This window comes from Eurosta solidaginis, chromosome 2, assembly GCF_040869045.1.
Source record: "Eurosta solidaginis isolate ZX-2024a chromosome 2, ASM4086904v1, whole genome shotgun sequence".
Lineage (NCBI taxonomy): Eukaryota > Metazoa > Arthropoda > Insecta > Diptera > Tephritidae > Eurosta > Eurosta solidaginis.
The window spans coordinates 258,794,695-258,819,947 of NC_090320.1; the positions used below are offsets into that span (position 1 = coordinate 258,794,695).

Consider the following 25,253-nt stretch of genomic DNA (forward strand, 5'->3'; position numbering starts at 1 on the left):
AATAGCGCGATTATACAGTAAATAATGCAGCTTCAACAAATCAATTTTGCAATATTATTACTCTTTAATCAAAAATGGATGATAACTTACATCACAAAACTTGGCAAACTTGTTAACCTCTTCATAGGGTATCTAAAAAAAGAACAAAAAAGCGATCGCTTTTTCCCGGCATTTGTAATGCATCTTTTAGTAGACAAGGCTAGACGTCGTGCCAACAGATGGGCACATAAACACAAACACGACGTGCCAACTATTACCATCACCCCCACAGAGGTTGAAGAAGTCATTAAAAAGGCCAAGTCCTCTGAATAAATAGACCAAGACTGTATAGCTATACCGGTGCTTAAACACCTAAGCGATAACGGAGGAAGCTATCTAACGCACGTTTCCAACATTTCGTTGAAGACCTTTATCATTCCCGAACAATTTACGTTTATGTTATATATTGTTGAGATAAGTGACTCATTGTCATAGCTATTTCAAGCAGACCACAAAAAACGTGAAACTTTGCATCCTCACACAAACTACCTACCTATTTTTATACCTTTCATGAAAATGAAATGGTATATTAACTTTGTCACGAATCTCAAAATTGTAAGCCCTTAAAGGAAAATAGAAAGACCCACCAATAAGTATACCGAAACGATCAGGATGAAGAGCTGAGTTGATTTAGCCATGTCCGTCTGCCTGTTTTTACGCAAACTAGTCCCTCAATTTTTTTGATATCTTGATAAAATTTGGTGAGCGGGTATATTTAGGTGCCCGATTAGAAATTTATCGGAACCGGCCGCATCGGACCTCTATGGCATATATCCCCCATACAACCGATTTGTCAGAAAAGAGAATTTTTGTCATATCTTCCCCAATTTATCAGATTGAAGCTTTAAACTTCACCATATGCTTTCGTATATCGAACTGTTGTCTGAAAAATGAGATCAGTCGTATATATAGCACATATCCCCCACAACCGCTTGTTTAGGGAGGTGGCTCCTTTACCTGGCTGCGGCGGCGATGGCGATGTGATGGACACGGCGGTGATCGAGATTTTTTTTTTTTTTTTTTATATTTAAGTTACTTCATTGCGCGTACCGGATGAAGGTCGAATCAGATTCGAATTATTTGGCCAGCTCGAAAGCTGAAACGCCAACGCCAATCCTTCGTTGTACTTTGATAATTATAGTTGCAGTTTACTTTGTTTAAGGAAACTAGCGATGGTATTGTATATTTTGTCACCATAGTTCTTCTGTCGCTTCCCAAGGCAGTCGGTTCTATGTACCGGAGCGACTCGGGATTTTTCCCGACCTAGGAGTGTAATTTCAGTGTAACCCCATTTAATTTGTTGCGTCCCTCCCACAAATTGTCATCCTCCCAGCTGCTCCTTGCAGCGGGACTGCTCCATATTCTCTTGCTCCGGGAAGGTATCGAATCCAATCCGGGTCCGTCTCCTGACCCCGGTCATGAGAAATGGTTTTGCTGTATCTGCCGGAAAATAATCTTTTTAGGACGGTCATACTCTGTTCAGTGTGTCTCGTGTAAGGGATGGTTGCATCGGACAGGTTGTTCTGGGCTTGATCCCAAAACCCGACGTTCACGTAACTTTTATAAACCTTTTGTGGCTCCTTGCTGTTCACGCCCAAGGGCGTCCCGTAGTCTACGCCCTAGCGCCCCTCTCACTACCTTCCAGCAGCCCCGCTGCTCAGTATGCCACATCAAGTACCCGCTGCTGCTCGCGCCTCACGGCGCCAACAACTCAAACAGCTGCTACCACTCATAACTAATATCTCCGTAGTAGAGTCGGTAGCAATGCTGAGCATCAGCCCCTGCCCCCGTCTTCTCCCCCCTCTTTTCCGGCAGCAATCGTGTAGGTCAGGGAAACAGACTCTTAGTCCCTACCTCCCTTTGCACCGTCTGCCAGCACAGAATATATATGTTTGCGACATCCGCCCAATGCAGCTCCTGCCATGGACGGTGCCACTTTCCTAGATGTTCTGGTCTCCGCGACGGCAACCCCCCGACGGGTTTCATTGCGCCATGTTGCCAGGTCGCAAACCCAAATCAACCGGGTACCCCAATGCTTTTCCCCTGGCCACAACAGCAATTGCGTCCTAGACTTCCTCAACCCAGGTGCGTAGTCACCCGTCACTTACTCCCAGAGTGGCGACGTCTATCCCTATGCACTTCAGAATTCTGCAGTTAAACTGTAATGGACTAACTGGGAAGATCACGGAGATAGTCGATTTCATGAAGCGGCACAACATCTGCATTGCTGCGATTCAAGAGACTAAACTCACAGCAAGATCTGCACTGCAAACCTGTTCTGGGTATAATGTCCACAGAAAAGATCGCATGAGCGGAAATAGAGGCGACCGCGCGTTTATCATACACCACTCTGTGCAATATCATATATTTGATCCTGGAATCGACCGCAGGGACAATGTCTTAGAACGTCAAGGCCTATCTGTCCGGTCAGGCGATGCAAATCTAGAAATCATCAACATCTACATCCCTCCTGCCACCTGTTGCCCCAGTGGATACCGCCCTAATATCAGCGCCTTACTCACTGGCAACAATCACATTATCTTAGGCGATTCAATGCCCATCACGATCTATGGCATTCAAACTTGCGGGCGGACAGTAGGGGTGAGATTTTGGCGGATCAAATAGAAGAAACGGCGTTCTGCACAATAAACGGAGACGCCCCCACACGTATGGTAGGAAGCTGTCATAGTTCGCCGGATATCTCAATCGTGAGCGCAGAACTCGTAAACTGCGTCAACTGGCAGCCGATGGTAACATTGGCATCCGACCACCTACCTATACTTATTTCGCTCCACCGTACCGTCGACTTCATCGTCACAGAAAAACGCACTTTCATAAACTTTAAAAAAGGAAAGTGGGACGAATACAAATCTTTTACAGACAACCACTTTGTTGCCCTCCCTATCCCGACTGATGCCCGCCGAGGGCAGCGTGCCTTCCGCAAGGTCATTGAATCCGCCTCGGCACGTTTCATTCCCGCCTGGAGAATTCCCGAAATTCGGCCCACTTCCCGCTGGAGGCCGCAAATTTAGCGAGAGAACGTGACCTTATCAGACAGCTCGATCCCGGCGACCCCCAAATAAGGGATATAAATCAACGCATCAGATTGCTTGTGGATGAACACAAGCGGGCGAAATGGGAGGAGCACCTAAGAGGTTGTAACCTCTCTGCCGGTGTGGGTAAACTTGGTCCACCGTAAATTCCCTATCGAATCCGTCTAAGCACAATGACAAAGTTTCCATCGCCTTTGGCGATAAAGTGCTGTCGGATGCGGAAAAATGCGCGAGCGCTTTCTGCCGACAATATATAATGCATTCTACGGTCGACAAAGATAGACGGAGGGCCAACAGACACGCACACAAACATAAATTCAGCGCGTCACCAATTACCATCACCGCCAAAGAGGTTGAGGATGCCATTGGTCACGCTAAACCATCCAAAGCAGTGGGCCCAGACGGCATAGCCATGGCGGTGCTTAAAATCCTAGGGAAAGAGGGTTTCAAATATTTAGCACATGTCTTCAACCGGTCTCTTTCCACCTTTGTCATACCCAAAAAATGGAAAATGTCCAAGGTGGTCCCGCTACTAAGGCCTGGGAAACCAGCTAACATAGGAGAGTCATATCGTCCGATATCTCTCCTATCGCCAGTAGCAAGACGCTTGAAGCCATTTTGCTTCCCTACTTCTAAGCAAATTTGCAGCTAGCCTGTGATCAGCATGGCTTCAGAAAACTCCATAGCACCTTCACCCACCGCGCTAAATGCGATCAACACCCAGATAAATTGGGGTTTAAATCAATACCCCCACCATAGAACAGTACTCGTAGCGCTAGACCTATCAAAAGCTTTTGATACGGTCAACCATGGCTCGTTACTGCAAGACCTGGAAGAGTATACCCTTCCCCAATGTCTTAAAAGGTGGACCTCAAATTATCTGGGTGGTCGGCAGGCATCTGTGCAATTTAGAAACGAAACATCAAAACCAAGAAGAATTAAACAGGGCGGTGTCCTATCCCCACTTTTGTTTAATTTCTGCATATCTAAGCTACCTTCACCACCAGAAGGAGTCACTATCGTTTCCTACGCCGATGACTGCACAATAATGGCCACAGGCCCAGGCCCACAGATCGATGAGCTCTGCAACGGAATAAACGGCTACCTCCCTGATCTCTGCAGTTTTTCGCCTCGCGAAACCTGGCATTATCACCGACTAAATCTTCCGCGACCTTATTTACAACATGGACGTCCCAAATGTCGACAATTTTGAACATCCACGTCGATGGTACTACTTTACCCACTGTCCTACACCCAAAATCTTGGGTGTGACGTTTGATCAGGATCTACATTTTGGTGAGCACGCAGCCGTTCCGAAAATCCAGAGCCGTAAAAAATCCTCAAATCCCTTGCTGGCAGTACTTGGGGAAAAGATAAAGAAACGCTCATTACTACATACAAAGCAATTGGCCAGCCGATTACGTGCTACGCCTCAACCATATGGTCGCCAAGCCTAAAAATTACCCACTGGAAGAAGCTACAGGCCTGCCAAAATACTGCTCTCAGAATCGCCACGGGCTGTCTTCTTATATCCACAGAACACCATCTACATTATGAGGCGAGAATACTCCCCATCAGGGAGAGAAATGAGATGCTGACCAAACAGTTCCTATTGAATACCCGGAAACCTGGGCATCCCAATAGACATCTGATTGATGAGCCAACACCGCCTAGGGGCTTAAGGAGTCATCTCCCTGAGCATTTTGAGGTAATACGGCACCTGAGAACCCAGCCGTATGAAGCAAAAAAAGACAAGCAGGTCCTTGGTGAACTCCACATACAGGCGTCGGACCTTTATGTAGGGAATTGCCCGGTGAATCCAGTACTCAAAGAAAAGTACCCAGAACTTGCGGAAGAGGAACGCATACTCCCCAGGGAAACGCGTGTCACACTTGCTCAACTTCATTCTGGATACTGTAACAGGTTAAACTCTTACCTATCCAGAATCAGCTCCGACATACAAAATGTATGCCCCGCTTGTAATGTGTCCCCACATGACACCAACCATCTCTTTAATTATAATGTGGAACCAACACCTCTAACACCCCTTTCATTATGGTCCACCCCTGTTGAAACAGCAAGTTTCCTTGGACTTCCGTTAGAGGATATTGATGACAATTTGTGATCGGTCGCAGCTGTTAGGTGGGGCGAAGCACTGCTACAACAACATAGTTCTTCTGTATATCGATTAATGTGGAATGATTTTGTAATAATGGGTTTTTGTTTCTAATGTTTGCGTATTTGTTGCAATGGAATAAAATGTGATTAGTATTTTCAATTGTGTTGCAAGCTTCACAATTATTGTCATCATATATGTTGATTTTGTTTAGTGTGTCTTTTAAAATGTGTGATTAGTTAAAATTCTGTTGATTACTTTTATTTCAATTGGTTCGATTTTTGTCTTTTACTTGTGGAACCATGATTTTTTAATTATTTCTGGATACATTTGTCCGTAATCTTTACCTTTATTTATTATTTTTTCCTTTGTATTCTGTCTCCTATTCTTTCCTTATTTTGTTTTCAATTTCCTTTATCGCATCCTTAATGGTCCAGGGTATTCTAATTCTTTCTCCATTCTGGTTTACACTTTTTGCAGCTTCATCTGCTTTCTCATTTGGTTTAATGTTTTTGTGAGCGGGAAAGTGATGTGTTTCTATTTTATCTAACATTGATGCGTTAATTATTTCAATGATTTCTTTCACTATGTGGTTGTTACTTTCTTAATTACACTCAGCGTGCTTTGCACACAGAGTATATTAACTTTGACTGGATAATGGTAGGTTGTACAGGTACAAAGGAATCGAGATAAATATAGACTTCCATATATCAAAATCATCAGTATCGAAAAAAAAATATTTGTTTGAGCCATGTCCGTCCGTCTGTCCGTCGGTAAACACGATAACTTGAGTAAATTTTGAGGTATCTTCATGAAATTTGGTATATAGGTTTCCGGGCACTCATCTCAGATCGCTATTTAAAATGAACAATATCGGACTATAACCACGCCCACTTTTTCGATATCGAAAATTTCGAAAAACTGAAAAAATGCGACAATTCATTGCCAAAGACGGATAGAGCGATAAAGCTTGGTAGGTGGGTTGACTGTATGACGCAGAATAGAAAATTAGTAAAATTTTGGACAATGGGCGTGGCACCGCCCACTTTTAAAAGAAGGTAATTTAAAAGTTTTGCAAGCTGTAATTTGGCAGTCGTTGAAGATATCATGATGACATTTGACAGGAACGTTACTACTATTACTATATATGTTTTGAATAAAAATTAGCAAAATCGGATGAAGAACGCGCCGACTTTTTAAAAAAAAGTTTTTTTTAAGTCAAATTTTAACAAAAAATTTAATATATTTACTGTATATGAGTAAATTATGTCAACATTCAACTCCAGTAACGATATGGTGCAACAAAATACAAAAATAAAATAAAATTTCAAAATGGGCGTGGCTCCGCCCTTTTTCATTTAGTTTGTCTAGAATACTTTTAATGCCATAAGTCGAACAAAAACAAAAATTTACCAATCCTTCTCAACTTTGGTAGGGGCTTAGATTCTATGACGGTAACAGTTTTCTGTGAAAATGGTCGAAATCGGTTGAAGCCACGGCCGGTTTTTATACGCAGTCGACCATCTGTCCTTCCGCTCGGCCGTTAGCACGATAACTTGGCCAAAAACCGATATATCTTTACTAAACTTAGTCCACGTTCTTATCTGAACTCACTTTATCTTGGTATAAAAAATGGCCGAAATCCGACTATGACCACGCCCACTTTTTCGATAAAGAAAATTACGAAAAATTAAAAAATGCCATATTTCTATACCAAATATGAAAAAAGGGATGGAACATGGTAACTGGATTGGTTTATTGACGCAAAATATAACTTTAGAAAAAAACTTTGTAAAAGGGGTGCGGCATCTACCATATTAAGTAGAAGAAAATGAAAAAGTTCTGCAGGGCGAAATCAAAAGCCCTTGAAATCTTGGCAGGAATACTGTTCGTGTTATTACATATATAAATAAATTAGCGGTACCCGACAGATGATGTTCTGGGTCACCCTGGTCCACATTTTGGTCGATATCTCGAAAACGCTTTCACATATGTAACTAAGGGCCACTCCTTTTTAAAACCCTTATTAATACTTTTAATTTGATACCCATATCGTACAAACACATTACAGAGTCACCCCTGGTCCACTTTTATGGCGTTATCTCGAAAAGGCGTCCACCTATAGAACTATGGCCCACTCCCTTTTAAAATACTCTTTACTACCTTCCATTTGATACCCATGTCATACAAACACATTCCAGGGTTACCCTAGGTTCATTTTCCTACATGGTGATTTTCCCTTATTTTGTCTTCAAAGCTCTCAGCTGAGTATGTAATGTTCGGTTACAGCCGAACTTAGCCTTCCTTACTTGTTTTTTATTGCAAAACTGCTGCTTAGGCTGTCTGTAATTATTGCTTTTTTCTTAATATTGTGTATTATGGCAAATTCAACTGCCTGTTGTATTGCTACTAATTCAGCTGTCATCGATGCCACTTTTTTATTGCTATAGTATTATTTAATAGTGTTAGATTTTTCATGAACAAAAGGAGCTCCTGTTATATTACCTTTGACTGATCCATCAGTAAATATTATTTCAAATTGTTGTGATTCTAGTCGTTGTATTTTTTCCTTATAGATTGTATTTATAATACTCTTGTCGCGCTCTTTATTTTTTGACGAATTTTTAAAAAAGTTGTCGTCTGTATATATTTTCTTTGATGACTTTGTTTTAGGATTGACTGTTGCAATGTTGTAAAAAATTAGTTTGTATTTGTGGTATATTTTGTAATAGCTAGTATTTTTATTTAATTTAACTGTGATTATCATATTTTTCATTGGTAGGTTGTATGCTATACATTTTATAATTTCTTTAACTGTTGCCATTTCAAGACTGTAAATCGTTGGCATCTCCCCCGCCAAATGGTATATAATATATGTTGGAGTAGATCTTATTAGACCCAGACAACGTCTTAAATTAGTATTACTACATGTGGATAGTTTCTGTAAAGCCGATTTTGGGATATTAGCAAAAGTGGAAGCCGCGTAATCCATTTTATGATCGAGATTTGATGGTGGCTGGACAATTTCTCCTGAGAACTTGTCAATGGTTGAGGTACGTCCACAGAGTTAAATACCTTTGGATTGCGGTGCTTTTTCAGATTGATTTTACTAGATAGTGGTTTTGAGTTTTGGTTTTAGAGTTTTGAACATGCCGTGACTGCCTAATTACAATCATTTGGCGGAAAATAGAGGGTTTTCTTAAATTCAAGCGGGCTTACAATTTTATTCGTCACACACGGGATGATTCAAATTTCGAATGAATTAAAAATCTCAACGATATATACATATGCACATACATATACATACATATGGCGGCCACCGTGGTGTGATGGTAGCGTGCTCCGCCTATCACACCGTATGCCCTGGGTTCAACTCCCGGGCAAAGCAACATCAAAATTTTAGAAATAAGATTTTTCAATTAGAAGAAAATTTTTCTAAGCGGGGTCGCCCCTCGGCAGTGTCTAGCAAGCTCGGCCTTAGATCTCTTCGGAGGTTATCGCGCCTTACATTTATTTTTATTTTTTTATTTACATACAAACCGATCTGTCAACTCATGGATGGGGTTGCCAGAGCGGCGAAGTGTGAAGTGTTATACGCCTTGCCCTAATTTATAAAGAACAATTCATGAGTCTTAAATATAATAGATATAATGGATCAAAATATTAATGTATAAAAAGATTCAATGTACATATTTACATATATCTAGTGTATTTAGGAAGGACTTATAAGAAGAAGGGATATAAATTCAATATAAAAAATTCAATTCAAATTCAATTTAACAGTTGGTGTTATATAAAAGAAAATATATATTTATAAAAAAAGAGGAGTTGGTTATGGACGACTGCGACAGTCGCTCAACCATCGTCCCCGCCCTAGGCGCGTTCAGCGGCTAGAGCATCCTGGAATTCTTGAAGTGTACGTAACGCATATCGTACTAAAAGGTATGACACATTTCCCCTGAAGGTGGCAGCCTGCAGCCCTTGAGCAGTGCACCGAACGGGGCGTCGAATGGTAGGTAGTAGATGCTGGGGGTGGTGCGTCGGTAGCTGGGCGAGAACGGGGTCGCACGGTGGGGGCAGAGGGTACCTGAGGTGGTACTGCTTGGTGACTAGGCTGGGGTGCCTGGGTATGGGGTGGGGTGCTCGGGCTTGCGTCCCGTCGATGCAGCAGGGAGTGGTGTCTTAAGCCGCAGGTTCGGCAGCTATCATGCGAGATCCATTCGTCTGTGGCGTGCGATAGCGCCAAATAATTTAAACATAACTTATGCGCCCTCGCGAGTATCCACCTTTGTGGCTTTGAATACACTGCTATTGCGAAGGGCGTGGTTTGCGTGTACATATGCGGCATCGTCTATAGTTGGTTTGCAGCGGCGGGCTGCGCGCGATAACTTCTGACCGCAAGGACTGTCAGGGTGCCGCTTCCAGAGCGCGATCCATCACAATCTGAAATAACAGTTGTACAAATATTTTAGGGAAGGGAACTGCTAAATGAAGGGGATCTCAGATTGCTTGAGTCTACGAAATATGATATGGTTGCGACGGGAATGCGGTAGGAGTGGAAGAGGTAGTTCAGTTGTAACTTGGTGGGTCTTCCGTGCTTGCCCTATCTAGGGTTTCGTTATGTGGGAGGAAACATAATTTTACAAGTGGGCGTTTTAGGGCGCCGGCTTGAGTGCGAACGTCGACCACGCTTATAGGACTGTCTGTCCATGGGTATAATTTTTCAATGCGTCCTAGACGCCACTCTGTCGGGGGAAGTGAGTCGTCGTGAATACAAACGCATTCACCGACTTTGGGCTCAGTTTGTGGATTTTTCCACTTTTGTCTTTTCTGGAGATCTTCTAAGTAATCTTCTTTCCATCTTTTGCTAAACTGGTGATGGATGCTTTTTACCCTTTCCAAATTAGGGACAATGATCCACATCAGGGATGGCCAGGAGAGTACAGCCTCTGAGGAAGTGGCGGGGGTGAGAACAGTGAATTTAGAGGGGTCTTGGGGAGAGGTGAAATCGGGCGAGAGTTTAAGACGGCTTTTATCTTCACTAAGAGAATGGTGAATTCCTCAAAAATGATTTAATGAGTTCCTGCAACAAGCAAAAACGGCCACGTAGCCTTTTAGTAGGGTGTGAGACCTTAGCAAAGGCGCTTTTGTGTGAAAAGCCTCCGCAAAGTTCACACCGGTGATAGGAAAAGAAGGAGCATAAGTTCATCGTTCAGGGGGCAACGCTGCCATGATTTGCGAGCGCATCTGCTGCTTATGGAGGGTACAGGTCTTACATTGGTGTATACATTTCTTTATAAGGGGTTTTAGCCGGGGGATACAGACTTCCTGCCTTAGGCATTGTTCCAAGAGACATGCCTCGACGTGGATAAATAGCTCATGCAGGAAGTTAATATAGACAGTCGCGAATCGCGATTTTTCAGGGATTATGATAGGGTGTCGTTCTTTGTAGGTCAAGGTCGAATGGGCGAATCTCACATTCACCCGAAGCAGACCATCTTTATGTAGATATGGACGGGAATATCAGTATAAGCACAGACTGTGCTTAAAAGCCGGTATTTATAAAAGCACTTTCCTCTTATTACTACTGCATTTGTATTGGTACTTATATCCAGCAAATACTGTGCTGTGCTTTGCCGAAATACATACATACTTTTGCGACAAAATTACTTTTAGCAGTCTAAATTTTCTTGAACAGCAGTAACATGGAATCGATCGTAGCTCTGTCGCTTCTACTATGCATAGCCTCGGCATTCGAAATTCGGGGACTTAGAAATACACAACGTGAACCATTGGTGTCTACGGTGCAAAAGGCAGTTGTAAGTCCACGTATAGTAAATGGTGGAACGGCTGCCGCTAATCAAATTCCTTATCAAGCTGGATTGCATGTAAATAATGGTGAAATTTTGTTCTTTTGTGGTGGTTCTCTAATAAGCAATGAATGGGTGCTGACGGTTGCTCATTGTACTTTACCGTAAGTTATGAATTATATGTACTGTATGTTTTAGGGTGTGAGACAATTGACGAAAAGAAAAATTAATAAGTTAATCACCCAATAACGTACTGTCGATATGCAATCACATCTAGTCCATCCTTTCAATTTCAGTGCTGTGAAGGTGACCATATACTTAGGAAGCACCACTTACTTAGATTCCACTGTAAGCCTGGAGGTAGACAAATGTGACATTATAGTTCATCCCGAATTCGATGGGATAACTCTTAGAAATGATATAGCTTTGATCAAAATTCCAGCTGTAACATATTCAGATGCTATTAAGCCGGTGACCCTACCAAACTGTGCTTTACCCCATCCACCTTACGTTGATGAAAATGTAGTGGCTTCTGGATGGGGCCTTACCTCTGATGCGGATGTATCATATTCACCTGTTTTAAAGTTTGCCACTTTTAAAGTGATCTCGAACGACGTATGTGCTGAAGTATACTGGTATATGAACGGTATCGATAGCGGCAAAATGTGTACTGTCTCTGCCAATCGTGAGGGAGTTTGTGCTGGTGATTCTGGTGGCCCATTGGTGGTGGCAAACACAGATCTTCAAATTGGTATTATATCTTTTTTTTCAAACAATGGATGTGAAGCTGGTGAACCATCTGGATATACTCGTGTCACTTCCTATTTGTATTGGATTCGAACAAAGACGGGGCTTAGACTTTAAATATTAGAAAGTGCTTGTATTCCTAAAAAATATTGACCTCAAAATTATAAATTATGTATAAGTATAAATTATAAAAAGTAATTCATCAATTCAAATTATATAAGAAGACTGGTTTTCATTCGAATTACGTTCGTTATGCTAAACTGCGTCATAATTATTTTGAAATTAATAAAAAGTGCTATAAAGCTTACTTCTGTAAAATGAGAAAGAAAATTATTTGCGTTGGCGTTTTATGGTTTGTAAATTCTAAATGTAGGATAAAAGGGGTTTCCTTACGCTATGAAGTTTTAAGATAACATTTCTTACTATTCCGTTGAGACTGACTCGCCTGGGAACATCCTTATAAACTGCATCCAAGTAACTCAATCTCTGCTCCACATTTATGACCTGATTCCCATTTGGGGAAAAAATTGTTTGAGTCGATTCGCCACTGCTGCAAGAAGAGGTTAAACAGATCAGTAAGAGGTTGGTAGATACATATATTCTGCACACTTTATTGGAATTAAATCCAGACCGTATGCAAAAGATTGTTTTAAGGTCTTCAGTTATGTTGTATTGCAACTAAAGACCTTAAAATAATCTTTTGCTGTATTGCAACTAAAGACCTTAAAATAATCTTTTGCATACGGCGCGGATTTAATTCCACAAAAGTGGCGGAGGTATAGCATGCTACGTTATATAAATAAATAAATAATTGTAAGGCGCGATAACCTCCGAAGAGATTTCTTGCAGAGCTTCTCTTCCAATTTGCGTCGTGCTCCTTTTTAGTTTTTCCTACTTGTTTAATACGGACTGCGAACGGCATCTGAAGATGAGTTTTCACTGAAAAGCTTTTCATGGCAGAAATAAACTCGGTGTGCTTGCCAAACATTGCCGAGAGGCGACCCCGCTTAGAAAAATTTTCTTCCAATTGAAAAAACTGGTTTCAAAAATTTTGATGCTGATTTGCCCGGGGCGGAACCCAGGATCATCGGTGTGGTGGGCGGAGCACGCTACCATCGATTTTCACGCACATATACAAATATTTCAAGAGCAGGTTTCTATTTTTATTTGCACATGTACCATACAATCCTAATGCACTAAAAACTTTGTCTGAAGAAGTTATAGTTTTTCTTGAGTTAAGACTTAAAAATAAAAAAAATGTATACATTTGTCCCGTACCAACCGTGGAATGCTCAAGTAGCAATTGTTGTGAAGAGCGGGTTTAGTATTGTAACGAATTTAAGTGGTATTCCTCATATTTCAAATCTTTTACTAACGTTCGAATCACTAAACTGTTGAATAAATAACTCCACTATTCAATAATGCAAAATGGCCTTTATTCAAGTACTTCACAATACTACTACTTCTCGATAGATAGCGTGCTTAAATCAAACTCATTCTGATTACTCAGCTGGTGCTCTTGTATACTCTGTGCTGTGTCGCTCGCATACATCTAGGCGTTTCTGTTTCTAGAATCTACTACTTATTTATCAGCTATAAACTTATCAGCTATAACTACAGATGCACGTCTATAGCCTCCCATATGCGCGTGTATATGTGAGTGATACTTGCACAAATTATTGCCTACTTTTGGGAGTATCTCAGATATATGCATGTGTTTGTGCGTTGCTCTCCGCTGCTTGTATGGACATATGTGTAGACATAATGATTAATTTGGTTATGTACATAAAAGTCACTGCTCAGTATCGGCTTAGAGATGATAGTACCCCTTAGTGTTGCTAGTATTCGTCACAGTATTATCAACATCGCTAGGTTCTATAACGCTGCCTCTATTTAAGAAGACGTAGATGACTTCCCTATAAAATCTGAGCACTCACTGAACATTTCTTACCCGATCGCCCTTTTCGTTCTGCCAGAAATTTGACCCGGGTTTGAAACCTTCCGTCTGTCGCCGAATTTTCGGTGATATTTTAAATTTTTTCCTATACTCTGTGCCGTATTTTTCGATCGGGTGACTGCCATGTAGCTTTATAGATTTTTAAATGTTTAAACTTAGAGCTGGATATGCAAATATTTCGAGAAATAGGAAGTCGATGAATCCCACTCCACTTATGATTATCTGAAATCGCTGTGTAAATGTATTTTTATGAAAAATATACATTTTTTTCATTGCCTAATACATGGAAAGAAGTGGTACAGACCACATATTTGTATGCGTGTTCTATATGTGTACTTTTCATTTTTATACAGAAATTAGGAGACCGATTTTATTAGTCTTGTCTAGGGCAATTGTCTTTAAAAAAGTAAAGACCGTTATAGATAATAATCTTCAACAGTTTTTGAAGACGATTCAAAGATTTTCGAGTGGCCTGGTAGGCGTAACCACGACTTTTTTCAATATAGTCAAATACAGTTTTTAAGTCAACCTTATGAAGTATATAAAATTTTAGCAGTGTATCACAGAATTATATTTGGAAATAGTATTTATTTTTTACAAGATTATTAGTCGCGGTCAGAAAAAGTAGTGTGTTGAATTTCATTATAATACATTTCTTTAAATGACAGTTATTGCAAAAAAACATGTTATGATGAATCCAAGGACAAATAGGCTGACGAATAGACCGATGAATGGATGAGCAATGCTAACATAAACTTTTTTTCGGTTGAGACTACCGACTTTTCCTGTTGACTTAAGTAGGATGTAAAACAAATCACTAGGCGCTACCGATTAAGTCGATGGTGGCTACCGAAAAAATCAGTTTTTTTTCGATAGCTCGGACTCAGGTGATAGTTTTGCTGTAGATGAACCAATTTAGATGACAAACCACTGCCCACCAAAAACTCGCAAACAAAATTTGCTAGGATTAGCCTGGTTCCATTGGGCCACTTGAGGGCAGTATGCTGCCATTACGTCCAGTTATTATTATTATTTTGACTGTAAATGCTAACCTTTCCAGAAAAGAGATAGGCATAGATAGAACGGGAGAGGGAGAAGGACAGGGAGCTTGAGATCAAAGGAGGGATGGAAAAGACGGTGAGGGAGAAAGAGACGCAGAGAGGGGAGTTTATAAAAGGATAATAAAAAAGGGAGAGATTGGGAGGGAGACTAAGGGGTAAAAGCTTCTTAAAAGTCATGCAAATAAATCAAAGTTACGCCTGCCGGGTTCTGAACTATCGACGACGTTCGGTATGAAAGGCTCATCATGATATCACCACACAACAGCGGCTTGCTGTACACATATGACAAATCAATAAGTTGAATCTAAATAATAACAAGTAAGGACGGGACCGTTTTCGGCTGTGCCGAAGACTTCATACCTTTCATGAATGGAGCTGTAATGAATGAAGTAATGATCTTATCTCATTCGTTATATCCGAACAATCAGTTGTATTAGATGTGTACTATATAGAGACGAGATGTACGTGAGCGACTTTTTCTATAAATATAAAATAAAAAAATAGCTAATCTACGTTTTTTGTACATACACAGAAAGAAATGGTGCTAGTAAAATCAACAAATCGGTTCTGTTGTTCTTGACTTAACGGAGATTCGGTGAAATTGATCGAATCATGGTTAACTCGACCGAGTTCTTTGTCAAGCGAACAAATTAGTTTAGTCATTTCAACAGAAGAGAAATTGTCGCTCTTAAGTTAACAAAATTCTGCAAAATTGACAGATTCCTAATCAATCTAACTGATTTTTTTGTTAGCACAACTGATCTCACTGGTCATTTCAACAGCGATCAACAGTCAACATATGAGCAAATTTCAAAGCGAATTTTACGCTCACTGCGCTCTCTACTTTGTACTTATGTATGCTGTGTACTATATTTATGCACATATTTACGTATTTATATGGCGGCCGTCGTTGTGTATTGGTAGCGTGCTCCGTCTACCATACCGTATGCCCTGGGTTCACACCCCGGGCAAAGCAACAAAAAAATTTTAGAAATAAGGTTTTTAAATTAGAAGAAAATTTTCTAATCGGGGTCGCACCTCGGCACTGTTCGGCAAGCACTCCGAGTGTATTTCTGCCATGAAAAGATCTCAGTGAAAACTCATCTGCCTTGCAAATGCGAACTAAGCTGTCGCAACAACTTTTATTGTTCATTTGACTACTAAAACGGTCAATTACGAATCAACGATTTGTGCGCAGTTGATTCAACATCTTGTTGCGATGGATAAAATTGACAGAAATTTCGTTTTAATTGACCCGTATTTCGGTTAATTTTACCAGTCTTTTTCTCTCAGTGTACGATAGCTATGACCAGGAATCACTTATCCGTACACTATATGACGTATGCGTAAGCATTTGATTACATTTTAAGCTTGTAGCTGTAGTGGGGCAGAAATTACGAAAAGCTTCCCATTTGAACAATCAGTTGTATTGAATATATACTATATATACGACCGGTCTCTACGATCTTTTCAGAAAACAATATGTCCCATATATAACAGCATCTAGTAAATTCTGAGCTTCTGTTTGACAAATTCAGAAAGATATTAAAAAAACCTCTTTTCTGAAAAATCGGTTATATGAGGATGTATGCTATAGTGGTCCGATCCGCTTCGTCCCGGAAGATATCTCAAAAATTAAGGAACAAGTTTGCGTTCAAACAGACAGGCGGACATGACTAAATCGACTTAGATCGTCATCCTGATCACTTCGATATACTTGTTGGTGGTGTGTCCATCTCTTCTCCTTTTTGGACTTACAATTTTGAGTTTCGCGTCAAACAGAATATACCATTTCATGAAAGCTAGAATAATAAAGAAAAAATGTTTAAGTTAACTCGACCGGGACTTGAATTTAGGACATTTGCTGTGAAAGGCGGAAACACTACCACCACACCACTGCGACTTGCTGTTCACATCTACCCTTACTCATTACAACGAATACAAAAAGTTTTGATATTTCTCCGAAAAGTGTTAACACTGCACTCAATTTTTTTTGTGTGTATATACTTGTATATGTTATGAAAATAATGGTCTGCTGAGTTCAAACGTGATATACATAAATATTTATAAAAAAAAAACCTTTGAAAGTCATTTTAAGATCAGATCTTAAAAACTTTACGCAGAATTGAAAAAATTTCAATTTTTTATGTTTTATTTTTAATTAAAGACAAATTTGTACAAGACACATGTCTAATTTTCAGCTGTGCTTAAATTAATATTTTCCCGAGTTCTAGTGACTATTATTAATTGTTGAAATAATGTCTACATTGCAAGTTTCATGAGTTAAGATATTATAAATATTATATTTGAATCTACACTGCCTCCACTTTGTTTCCCGTTTTAATAACTTTCATGTGAATGAATTGGTATATTTAGTTTGTCACGAATCTCAAAATTGTAAGGCTTTAAAAAAGACATGTTAGACCCATCAATAAGTATACTGAAATGATCCGGATGATATCCGTTCGTCCGTCTGTTTGTCTGTTTGAACGCGAACTTACCCTAAATTTTTGAGATATATCGATGAAAATTTGGGGAGCTGGTATATTTGGGTGAGCATTTGTCGGAACGGACCAGATCCGACCACTATAGCATATATGGGGAATATACAACCGATTTTTCAAATAGTAGGGTTTTTGTCATTTATTTCTCTCTTTAACTGCTAGAAGACTGAAGTTTCACAGGATGTTTACATATAAGGCATACATGGTCATTTTTTAAATGTGTTAGATCCGTCATATATATAATATATGTCTCATACAACTGACTGTTCAGACAGGAGGTTTAACAGAATGTCTTCTTCATTTTAACCGCTAAAAGCTTCAAATTTTCTGAGATGCTCACAAATACAGAATATGTTATTGCCTGAAAAAATAATTAATATCGATCCTATATATATTATATATACAATGAATCCGATAGTTCAGATAAAAAGTTTAACAAAATTCCTTCCTCATTTTAACATCTAAAATCTTGATGTTGTATCTTCTCTGGATGTTTACAATAAGGCACACATTGTTGTATGAAAAAATCGGTAAGATCGTTTGTATGTATAATAATTTATCCCATATATCTCATTGTTCAGATTTTATGAATTTTTTAAAATTCAACACATTATTGTTCAGCTCCATTCATTAAAGTTATGGCACAACCGAAGACATTCCCGTTCTTACTTGTTTTCTTAATAATATAGAAAAGTAAAAGTAAGACCACGCCATCAGTTTGAACTTTTTATTTTTATCTTAAACAAGCAAAATGTGTCACAAAGCAAAAACATTTCCCAGTCGTTTGAACACCGGCGAGATACCCAGTAAGACAAGCATTTTCTCATGGTCTTTTTACCATGCCACCGAGACTTTTCTCAAGGCATATTCTTTACAATGTTGGGGATATTGAGAAAAAGTATACCCTAAAATCTGCACCGTGTGGCACAATGCGAAAAAGTGTAATCTAAATTCCATAGTGTTTGGCTGGATGCCCTTGTTGTGAGATCTTTAGTTTGGAAAGTTTGGATGGAGGCCACTTCCAATAACAGTCCAGTGTATGTAGAAGGGACATGTAATGTGTTTAGACGGGGATCGCCGTCCCAGCGGGTTAGGCGGTCAGAATATACCCGCGGTAGGTATGTCTGTCGTAAGAGGCGACTAAAATACCAGCGGCTGTGTAGCGCAACCCTTTCAGGTTTCCAGCGCAATATATAGCTTCTCCAAACCCAATTGGCAACCTCACCTCTCCGCGGCGAATCCCGTTTCACTAACAGACGAGGCTCTGGCGACCCCAGGCTCCTCATGGAACTTGGGGTGGGGAGGGAGGGATGCCCTGAAGGTTTAATGTGGCGATTATAAATCGTTCACGAGATGGTCGGGCTAGCACCTTAATGGTGCTGTATTACCGGTGCGTACCGGATCTTTATCCGGCAAAAGACCATCACATCGATAACACTCCCCAAAGCCTTCAGGGAGAAACACTATCTCGACAACAACAACAACGTCCCTGCTATATCGGATATGAGAATCCTCGTGCCTAGCCGCAGACCTGTAGGGCTACAGGCATATGCTATTTTTTTTATTTTTATACTCAGTTGAGTTGGTAGCTTCTGATGATGACAGTAACTTATCGAGATAGATCAGTGATGAGCACACATAACCATTTACAAAAACCGTAACTGAACAAATTTGAATTCTTAATACCGAAATGTTTTGGGATTTGAAATAACGGCTTTAGCTTTAAGACTCATTAGGTAATTTCTAAACGAGAAGAACAAAAATATCTCTAGGCGATTAATCCAGTGATGAAAGCAGCAGCAACAACTTAATTTCTGGCTTTGACGCTGGTTATATTAGTTTCAATTGGTAGGTCAATAAAGACCTTCATAGACTGAAACTGTCCAAAGTGTTAACAGAATTTGTTTGACGACCAAACGGAAGACCCCCAATTAGGCAACAGAACCCTTTGGCAAATACTAAAAGTTTCTAGGACCCAGCTTAATTGCTGCTTCGAGATCTGGCAACTCTGTCGCCTCTGGTAGCTGCAGCTTTGAGCTCTCGAGGGCATCACACGAACACAGAACGTACTCCATTGTTTCTTCCTGCAGTTCGCCCTTCCTACATCTGCTTTTACTTACGCGGCCTAACTTATATACTTATTATGCCAATCTTGAGACTTAAGTCTTGTCTCCTTAGAAATATGAGCAACTTTGTGAGTCTAAGGTCGTAGGATTTCTACATGACATTAGATATATTCCCATCAATCAGTCCACGCTTTTTCTGCTTGCTTAGATGCTGGACGTCGAACAAATTATTTTTCTAGCAAGCGAAATTTGCTTGCGTGTAAACAAACTTTTTTAATGTCTGTGTGAGGCTGTATTTGATAAAGCTGAATAAAGCTCTCACACGCGTTTAATGGTTTGCTCATTTTCGAAATAGATACATACATAACAAAATGATCATGGTAAAAAAAAATTCACTTAGCCACGTCCATCCAACTTCTAACACAACAGCTTGAGTTAATTTTGAAATATCTCAATATTTATTTGTGAATTGCCTTCGCTAATTAAAGTGAGCGAAATGCAACGCTTACCAGGCTCACTTTTTATACCAATAGCGTGATTATACAGTAATTAATGCAGCTTCAACAAATCTATTTTTGCATTATTATTACTCCTTAATCAAAAATGGATGATAACTTACATCACAAAACTTGGCAAACTTGTTAACCTTTTCATAGGGTATCTAAAAAAAAGAACAAAATCGATAATGCGGCAAGCGAGCGTTTTTTTCCGGCAATTTGTAATGCATCTTAACCGAAAAAGTGCGATAATTCATTACCAAAGATGGATAAAGCGGTGAAACTTGGTGGGTGGGTTGACCTTGACGCGGAATAGAAAATTAGTAAAATTTTGGACAATGGGCAAGACACTGCCCACTTTTAAAAGAAGGTAATTTGAAAGCGGCCACCGTGGTGTGATGGTAGCGTGCTCCGCCTATCACACCGTATGCCCTGGGTTCAATGCCCGGGCAAAGCAACATCAAAATTTTAGAAATAAGGTTTTTCAATTAGATGAAAATTTTTCTAAGCGGGGTCGCCCCTCGGCAGTGTTTGGCAAGCGCTCCGGGTGTATTTCTGCCATGAAAAGCTCTCAGTGAAAACTCATCTGCCTTGCAGATGCCGTTCGGAGTCGGCATAAAACATGAAGGTCCCGTCCGGCCAATTTGTAGGGAAAATCAAGAGGAGCACGACGCAAATTGGAAGAGAAGCTCGGCCTTAGATCTCTTCGGAGGTTATCGCGCCTTACATTTATTTTTTTTTTTTAATTTGAAAGTGTTGGAAGCTGTAATTTGGCAACTGAATATGTAATGTTAGGTTACACCGGAACTTAGCCTTCTTTACTTGTTTAATACAATTTTTTATCTTCTATTTTCTATTAGCTATTATTTTTCGTTCAAATAGATAATTTGTATATATCTCTAGTTCCGGAGGTGATGTCCAACATCACTATCTAATTGTTTTAAACCAGAGAGTTCTCAAGTTGATATGCAACTTCATTCTCCAATCACTAACCAACTTTGAGTAATTTTGTAAAATTTATAGTTCTCCAGTTGATCTCCAACGTCATTAGCATTTTCAAATTATTATCCACCCTTTGCGAGATTTTGAGTAATGTACAGTCCTCAAATGAATATTGAACACATTTCTCCAGTTGATATACTACATTCGATATTGAGTTGAGGTAAAGTGCAAAAAAATGTCCAAGGTGGTAACATCAAAGCCAACAGCTATTTATTGTGAGAAATAAACCCCTGATTGATATCACTGTTAAAGCGTAATTTGTCAAAAATAAATTTATATATATTTTATTTTATTTGTAAAAACAAGGATTGGAATCTTACACTTGAGTCCAGGCAAAGAACCACAAGTTGGGCACTATCGTGTTTTCAACTTAGGTAATAGCATTTTTCGCTTTATAAAAACCCTCCTTCTGCTGAGTTTGCTATGATTTTCAAGTTCAACCACTGTTTCGTAAGAACTCTTGAGAATGCTAGTTATCAACATGAGCTCTAATGGTACTCAAGCCCAAATCCTTGTTGGGTATATTCGACGCCATTTCGAATGAACGCAAATCACCGATAGGTTAACTATAGTTTAACCCTACCAGAACGGCCGCTTAAGCTCAGCTTAAACTTCAGTTCAAGTAGCCTGCAGAATAAGTTTAATCGTAGTTTAACTGCCAAACTGAGTTGAACTTGTACTTAAACCCGTGCTTAAGAGAAATATATGAAAAAGTGCATATTACTCGTTTTTTCTTAAACTTTTGGATTTTAATGATAATTTTATTTGTTATTAATGTGGGAATGGACAGTCAGGAAACTATACAAGAGAGTAACAGTATAACAACATTGAGACCACGAAGAGATCGGTGTCCATCCTGAATTAGTTAATTTGAATTTATATAAATTAAACTCTTAGATATCATTTATCAGACTATCAGTTCAACTCAATTCAAAATACAAAATATTTAACTTTAATGCATTTTAACTTTGAATTTATACTGAAATATTGTTATAAAAATATGATTTGTACTTATTGTCAGTAAATGAAAAGTTATTATACGAAAATATATTGAACAGTCAATTTCACTACATTAATTAATGAAAATAATTGGGTACCTATTAATAAAATTACCTTCCCACTCCCACGAATGATCAAGCACAAACCGTTCTTGAATTGAGAACGAAAACTGCTAAATGGACCTCGATTGCGTCTCGAAGCGTGAGAACGGAAAATCTTAAATCGAGCAAAAATAGTGCTTGAAATGAGCACGGAATATTCATATGTACATTAATACCAAACTGGTCATAAAATATGAACGCTGTTCTTGGAAAAACTGTTTTTGAAACAAGTCCATCGGTCACGAATTTAGATAAAACGTACATAACAGACTTTTTTCAACGAATGTTCCTAATTTTGAACTTGTTTCGTTCGTTTTAGTACCATTTTTTCTGAGTGCAGTGGCTTCGGGGGTCTTACTTGTAATACATCCACATCGAATTCACCAGTTTTACAGTTTGCCAATTTTAAATGAATCTCGAGCAAAGTATGTGCTGAAGATTATGGTACATCTATTTTCGATACCGGGAAAATTTGTACTACCACTGTTAATCGTATTGGAGTTTGTGGTGGTGATTCTGCTGGCCCATTAGTGTTGGCTTCTTCAAAGCTTTAAATTGGTATGTTATCTATTTTTAAACTGACACACCAGCTGTGTTGGAAACTATGAACACTTACGGCAGACGATCCACAAAATTTTATTTAACATTTTTCCTTTCTTTTTAGTTTTGCGCCTGATTTTTTTTAACTGCACATACAAACATAAAACATGTTCAAAAAAAATTATTTTCAAAAATATTGTTTATTTTATAAATATTTGAAAAAATGTTCACCGCTTTGACAACAGCGGTGACAAAAAACGGTGATGAACGAGTTTCTACCGCTATATTACGTTACGGTGAATTTCACCGTATTCTTAGTTTACACATAATTACTTTTGCACTGCAACATTTTTAACAACATACTCTACCGCTATGTAACGGCCGCTATATAGCGGCACCGCTTTCGAGGAAACCAAGCCTTTACAATTAATTCAAGATTCGAGAATCTCACGAGCCTTACGAGTAATTCCAGATTCGAAAATCTCGCGAGAAGTCTCTTCTCGAACACGTTCAAGAAATCGTAGGCTCTATTTCTTATTATGATACGATATATTTACTATCACTAATTTCCAAAATATTGAAAAAAAAATGCTTTTTTTAAACTTTGGAAATTAAATCGAAAAAATATTTTAAAATCGTTTCATAATATGAATAGAAAACATGGAATTAAAAATCGCGCAATTTTTCATTGACACTAGTTACATTGACACTATTACACATCACCGTCATTTCACTTCAAATTATATAAGAAGCCTGGTTTACATTCGGATTACGTTCGTTATGCTAAAGTGCGTCATAAGTATTTTGAACTTAATAAAAAGTACTATAAAGCTTACGGATGAGAAAGATAATTATTTGCGTTGGCGTTTTATGGTTTGTAAATTCTAAATGTAGGATAAAAGGGGTTTCCTTACGCTATGAAGCTTTAAGATAACATTTCTTACTATTCCGTTGAGACTGACTCGCCTGGGAACATCCTTATAAACTGCATCCAAGTAACTCAATCTCTGCTCCACATTTATGACCTGATTCCCATTTGGGGAAAAAATTGTTTGAGTCGATTCGCCACTGCTGCAAGAAGAGGTTAAACAGATCAGTAAGAGGTTGGTAGATACATATATTCTGCACACTTTATTGGAATTAAATCCAGACCGTATGCAAAAGATTGTTTTAAGGTCTTCAGTTATGTTGTATTGCAACTAAAGACCTTAAAATAATCTTTTGCTGTATTGCAACTAAAGACCTTAAACTAATCTTTTGCATACGGCCCGGATTTAATTCCACAAAAGTGGCGGAGGTATAGCATGCTACGTTATATAAATAAATAAATAATTGTAAGGCGCGATAACCTCCGAAGAGATTTCTTGCAGAGCTTCTCTTCCAATTTGCGTCGTGCTCCTTTTTAGTTTTTCCTACTTGTTTAATACGGACTGCGAACGGCATCTGAAGATGAGTTTTCACTGAAAAGCTTTTCATGGCAGAAATAAACTCGGTGTGCTTGCCAAACATTGCCGAGAGGCGACCCCGCTTAGAAAAATTTTCTTCCAATTGAAAAAACTGGTTTCAAAAATTTTGATGCTGATTTGCCCGGGGCGGAACCCAGGATCATCGGTGTGGTGGGCGGAGCACGCTACCATCGATTTTCACGCACATATACAAATATTTCAAGAGCAGGTTTCTATTTTTATTTGCACATGTACCATACAATCCTAATGCACTAAAAACTTTGTCTGAAGAAGTTATAGTTTTTCTTGAGTTAAGACTTAAAAATAAAAAAAATGTATACATTTGTCCCGTACCAACCGTGGAATGCTCAAGTAGCAATTGTTGTGAAGAGCGGGTTTAGTATTGTAACGAATTTAAGTGGTATTCCTCATATTTCAAATCTTTTACTAACGTTCGAATCACTAAACTGTTGAATAAATAACTCCACTATTCAATAATGCAAAATGGCCTTTATTCAAGTACTTCACAATACTACTACTTCTCGATAGATAGCGTGCTTAAATCAAACTCATTCTGATTACTCAGCTGGTGCTCTTGTATACTCTGTGCTGTGTCGCTCGCATACATCTAGGCGTTTCTGTTTCTAGAATCTACTACTTATTTATCAGCTATAAACTTATCAGCTATAACTACAGATGCACGTCTATAGCCTCCCATATGCGCGTGTATATGTGAGTGATACTTGCACAAATTATTGCCTACTTTTGGGAGTATCTCAGATATATGCATGTGTTTGTGCGTTGCTCTCCGCTGCTTGTATGGACATATGTGTAGACATAATGATTAATTTGGTTATGTACATAAAAGTCACTGCTCAGTATCGGCTTAGAGATGATAGTACCCCTTAGTGTTGCTAGTATTCGTCACAGTATTATCAACATCGCTAGGTTCTATAACGCTGCCTCTATTTAAGAAGACGTAGATGACTTCCCTATAAAATCTGAGCACTCACTGAACATTTCTTACCCGATCGCCCTTTTCGTTCTGCCAGAAATTTGACCCGGGTTTGAAACCTTCCGTCTGTCGCCGAATTTTCGGTGATATTTTAAATTTTTTCCTATACTCTGTGCCGTATTTTTCGATCGGGTGACTGCCATGTAGCTTTATAGATTTTTAAATGTTTAAACTTAGAGCTGGATATGCAAATATTTCGAGAAATAGGAAGTCGATGAATCCCACTCCACTTATGATTATCTGAAATCGCTGTGTAAATGTATTTTTATGAAAAATATACATTTTTTTCATTGCCTAATAC

The 25,253-nt window shown here is 39.1% G+C and overlaps 2 protein-coding genes across 2 annotated transcripts in view; both read left to right on the forward strand.

Moving 5' to 3' along the window:
* Positions 1-25,253, forward strand: part of LOC137240841 (ATP-binding cassette subfamily G member 4) — a 232,296-nt gene that overhangs the window by 163,061 nt on the left and 43,982 nt on the right. The window lies entirely within an intron of this gene.
* LOC137240845 (brachyurin-like) lies at positions 9,340-12,095 on the forward strand. The gene is made up of 2 exons (XM_067767714.1): positions 9,340-11,182; positions 11,315-12,095. Exons 1-2 carry the CDS (start codon positions 10,914-10,916, stop codon positions 11,880-11,882), a joined length of 837 nt encoding a protein of 278 aa, XP_067623815.1. The 5' UTR covers positions 9,340-10,913; the 3' UTR covers positions 11,883-12,095.

Bases quoted from the DNA above. Each gene is read 5' to 3' on its own strand.
- LOC137240845 (XM_067767714.1), top strand. From the start codon at position 10,914: ATGGAATCGATCGTAGCTCTGTCGCTTCTACTATGCATAGCCTCGGCA. The intron at 11,183-11,314 runs GTAAGTTATGAA...TTTCAATTTCAG, and splicing joins GTTGCTCATTGTACTTTACC to TGCTGTGAAGGTGACCATAT.